The sequence below is a fragment of the Buceros rhinoceros genome, unplaced genomic scaffold (genome assembly GCF_000710305.1).
Source record: "Buceros rhinoceros silvestris isolate BGI_N320 unplaced genomic scaffold, ASM71030v1 scaffold19582, whole genome shotgun sequence".
Taxonomy (NCBI): domain Eukaryota; kingdom Metazoa; phylum Chordata; class Aves; order Bucerotiformes; family Bucerotidae; genus Buceros; species Buceros rhinoceros.
Window position 1 is genome coordinate 39,837 of NW_010400904.1, and position 4,696 is coordinate 44,532.

Consider the following 4,696-nt stretch of genomic DNA (forward strand, 5'->3'; position numbering starts at 1 on the left):
AGCAGGACATCATTGTAATTCAAAGATTCAATTTGCCCAGTACAAAGTCTGAATGGGCAAGACGGTACCATTTTTAACTTTGTTTATTTTTAAAAATGAAGTAAATTTAGTAAATTTAGAAGCTTTGCTACGATGGTGAATATTACTAACTTCACAAGGACTGTACAGTAAGGAGTGGCAAAGCAGACATGCGTTGTTCACTGTCCCTTTCCATACTGGTGGGCATGAAGTGAAACTAGCAGGAGGGACTCAGGTTCAAAATCCAGCACTGGAAGGTTGGTCCGTGCCCAGTACGAAGTTGAGCAATGCAGCTCTTTGCAAAGGATGCTGTAAATGCGAAAAGTCTGCATGATGTCCAAGGACAAGCTCACAGAAGTGAAGTCCACTGCAGGTTATCTAAAGCATAAAAACCACGTTTGGGTGAGGAAGTCCCTGAACTGCCAGTTACTGGCAACTGGGAGAGTATTCTGGCAAAGTAACACCTGCTTGCCTTTTCCCAGAGCCCTCCTTAGGCATTTAGTTTTGGACACTTTATCTCCTGCCAAAGGAGTTCATTAACACATTCTTCCACTAATACAAGTTATGCTGTTGATTATCCTGCGCAGGGAAAACCATGATAGTCATCAAGCCCAAAGTAAAGAGAAGGACCTCACTTTTGTAAAACTACCTTCCAGAAGAGTCAGGATAACGCACAAAAAGGATATTTAGCTCAAATCAACACACATGCTTTCACATGAATGCCTTTTCTCAGGAAGGAGAGCAAGTATTGAAAATGAAGTGACAGAATATGCAAAGTAAGATATGGAAAAAAAGGGCTCTTTTGAACCAACCTGCTTTACCAATTTGGACACAGAGGTAGGAAGGGGGAAAGAATGAAGGAAAAGGAGATGAGGCGGGGAGGAAAGGCCCAGTATTTATGCCAAATAGACTTTGTTATATATCCCAATAGGATCAATAGAAGAATAATGCCTTTTAGAGTTTGATTCTGAGAAGTAATTTCATGTACTTGTTCTAAACCGTCTAGGAAAGAAGCTAATACTGTGTCTGACAGATGCAAAGTAAGCCATGGGAGACTGTCTTCTCATTTAGCTACCTGAATTTATGGAGTGTGAACACTGCTCTCACCCATGTCAGGAAGATAAGGATACGAATTCCAGGGTCATATTTTGTAAAGCATACATGCTACAGATGAGGAAAGCAAGAGCAGATATTTTTTCTTCCCCCATTGGAGGAAAAAAACCCCCAACATTTCCACCTTTACATCCTTTCAGTAGACCCTAAGAGCTATGATTTTATTTACAAAACAGAATTACAAAGACTACTAGTCTCAGTAGACATTCTGGAATTAACTTTTCCATAACAAGGAGTTCTTGCCTTTCCAGATCAGTTTGTGTAGAATATCCACCAAAATGAATCTTTAACATGAATATTACTACAACAGCAATAGTAAACAAGTAAGGTGAAGGCAGTTTGTCAAGTCCTTCCATCCTTCTGCTTTATACAAATAAGCCTTAAAGAACCAGCAACCACACACAATTAAGACAAAACTTGATTTTCCTTTGTCTTGACACACCAAGACTGACATGTAGCCTTCAGTAGTTGCTTTTAGCCTACTCTTTCTCCTCAAAAGCGTGACAAAGCAGCAAACTTGTAAGATTCAGTCTACACATTCCAAGGCTGTTCTTTCACTGCACTGTAACAGTTGTTCAAGTTTTTCAGGCACATTTAAATAATCTGAGCTTGGTTACAGTCTAATCTAGACAGTTCTCTAAATATGATCATGTGTTTTCCCATACTTACAAACAGTTTACTCTTGTAAATGTACTTGCTCCTTCCACTGGAGTCCTTTACTTCTTTACTGAAAACCAAGGACATCTCAAAAAGGAAAAGGTGTCTCTCTCTTCCCTTTCGTATTAGAGTTTTTGGGTCCCACACTTGGAAGGATTCTTGAAGGATAAGCTCTCCCTGAGACTCGATATTTTCATCAAAGCCTAAAAATCCACAGAGAAGAAAGGTTGATAATGTGAGGAAATTAAAAGGCACAACTCTGTTTATTAAACAATATGAATTTTTTCCCCAAATACAGCTTGTAAAAGATGCGATTCCAAGGAAGCAATACTAAAACCAAGACTTGATTCAAACAGTGCAGTATAGTGAGTATTAACTGTAGATCAAGTCTGTGTCTAAATTTAGAGATCAAACAGTTAAGTTCATCAAGTCTTCTGGCAGTATTTCACCAACAAATGACAGATGTCTGCGTCAGCTTCTGGTAATCTCTTCTGTGAAGAAAATGATTTATCTTATAAGCTTTCTGTCACTGTAGAGAGTGGGCAACTTGCAAGGACGCAGAGAGCAAGCACATCAGGTTGTTCTGACATTGGCAAGGTCCCAACAGCCACCTTTTCTGGTGTATGCCTTCCCTGCCATGTATGCAATGAGCACACAAACATGTTCCAACAGGGGATGAATAAAGGCAGCAGCTTGGAGCTGTTTCCACGTGATCAGCCTGCCATTGAGTCACTCCAGCACTGATCCATGATAAAGAAATAGCAGCTGTATTACTTGTCTTGAGACGTAAAGATGGAGAAAATCGACAATTTTACTTCCATTGTAGTGGTACAGTGTTCTCCCAGTTTAATACACTGCTTTAGAGTTTCAGGGTAACAGAAACCAGCCAACCATGCTCTTCCCAGTGGTATTAAACTGCATTTTAAATAGATTCTGCTTGCCGATATTCTCCGAACAGAAGAGCACCATCCTTCTCGAGAAAACGATGGTTCTCACTGTTCTAAACAGGACAACAGTATGGAGAGCATCAGAGGAAAGTTGCATCAGGATGTTCATTCAAAATCCTCTGGAGGCATAAAGAGGAAATGTGCTCACTCACCGTATTTGTCTAACATGGATTGACTCAACAATACACACACGATTTATTGTAAAACCAACTTAAGCATATTAGGATATTCTCCAAAGTTGCATTCCCAGGGTTTAAAGTTTATTACAAAAGCTGATCAGCATTTATCCTAACACCATCTCCTGAAGAACACACTTGAGATTGATCTTGCAAACTGATCAACATCATTATTGTTTAAAATTAGGGAAGAGAAGCGATTTTGAGCATTCCCATAATCAAGGATCACATGTCAAACCAAGATGAGTTTTATATAGTAACCTGTACAATACTGGATATTCCATGACAAACCCCATTTTACTAAAAGAAGGCAGAGAGGAAGAAAAGGAATACTGAATTAAAGCACCTAGAAGTCTTTATACAGCAACTGCAAGGTAAGGCAGCTTCAGTCTTATGTCAAAAAATGTAAATGCCAACAAAGCACACTTTTATTACTAAACGTATGAGGGCACCATCATACATGATAATGTGCCAATTATGAAACAGATTTCGCCAGAAAGTTGTTTAAAGCACATAGAAGCAATTACATCCAACCTCCACTGTCTGCCATGAACATGATTATGCTCTTCTGGCTAAGGCTCAGGATAAACAGGCTTATGCCGACATTTTATTGCCAGAAGATACATTTCATTTCAACCAGAAGTCTGCTATGGAACAGGCAGCAAACAGATGTGAAAACAACTCTTGGAGACAATTATCTGATACACAAATCGGCAAAATCACCTCTAATACACTTCTGCACTTCATATAAAGCAGCCTAGGATACTGGTTGGAAAAGGCAGCTGAAGCTATCATATCTGGCTACTCAGCTATTACATTAGAGGTGAGTAGAGGAAAACTTTGTTAGCCTACACATTTTTCAAATGTGCATTGCAGAGCTATAGATCAAGGTGAAAGAACATTTAAAAAACTTACGAAACTGTACTAATTGTCTGTCGCAATTCATCCACCTAAATAAATCAACATTTTATAGACATCCAAATAAGAGGTACATAAAATACAAACCCAGATATAAGAAAATGTCAATATTCTTCAGATCTTCTCAACGTAAATTCATATAGAACATTATTACTCTACAGCATATGACTGAACTGGCAAGCCAGTTTGAACCCTACCTTCCAGCATGCTGAGGTGCATGGCATCATTGGCTCGCTTTGGCACACTAAGCATCACCTCCAGGCCATCTTTAATCTCACCTTTACCTTCTTCACAGCACGTGAGCAGCTCCTGCAAAAGATGAACAGATGTGAGTACCCTCTATCATGTATTCCTACGCTAATATGATAGACAACCAACAGCACTTTAATAAGCAAAGAATAATTTTTGGCATGTAAAAATCTTTTCGAACTTCTTACTCTGCCAATGACATGACAGAGTACTTTGTACTTATCGTGATCTGTTCTTCAAGGAGCAGCCCAAGCTTTCAGTTAACCACCTCTATTTTAAACAAGATCATCTGATCAATAAGAAAGCTTTAGAAGTTACATTAAGGACAACATTTTTTTCAGATACACACAGACACAGTGCTAAATCAAAGCTCAGAACAATGCCAGCTGACAAGTCATGAAGACAGTGGAAAGCAGGGCAGCACAAAGGGACACCATCGTCCCACTTTCTGCCCAGGCCTTGGTCCACTGCACCAAAGAGATGCTCTGTACTACGGAACATGCTGAAGGGTGCAGTGCAATTTAGGAATATGCCGTTCCCTGCCCATTCGACATCCTAATAGTGCCTGAGCTAATATTCAAATTTCCTCACATCCTTTGAGCCTTTGAACAGTGTCAA

At 39.5% G+C, this 4,696-nt stretch overlaps 1 protein-coding gene across 1 annotated transcript in view; it reads right to left on the reverse strand.

Annotated features, from left to right (window-relative positions):
- The window catches only part of LOC104489880 (triple functional domain protein-like), a gene marked incomplete at its 3' end in the record, with an annotated part of 16,905 nt that extends 12,707 nt beyond the window's left edge, over nucleotides 1-4,198 (reverse strand). Inside the window, exons 1-2 of the mRNA XM_010132089.1 lie at nucleotides 4,027-4,198; nucleotides 1,801-1,991 (exon numbers count right to left, since the gene is read on the reverse strand). Of these exons, the coding sequence (XP_010130391.1) occupies nucleotides 1,801-1,991; nucleotides 4,027-4,081 (246 nt within the window). The remainder of the gene's footprint in view (nucleotides 1-1,800; nucleotides 1,992-4,026) is intronic.
- Nucleotides 4,199-4,696: the final 498 nt, after the last annotated feature.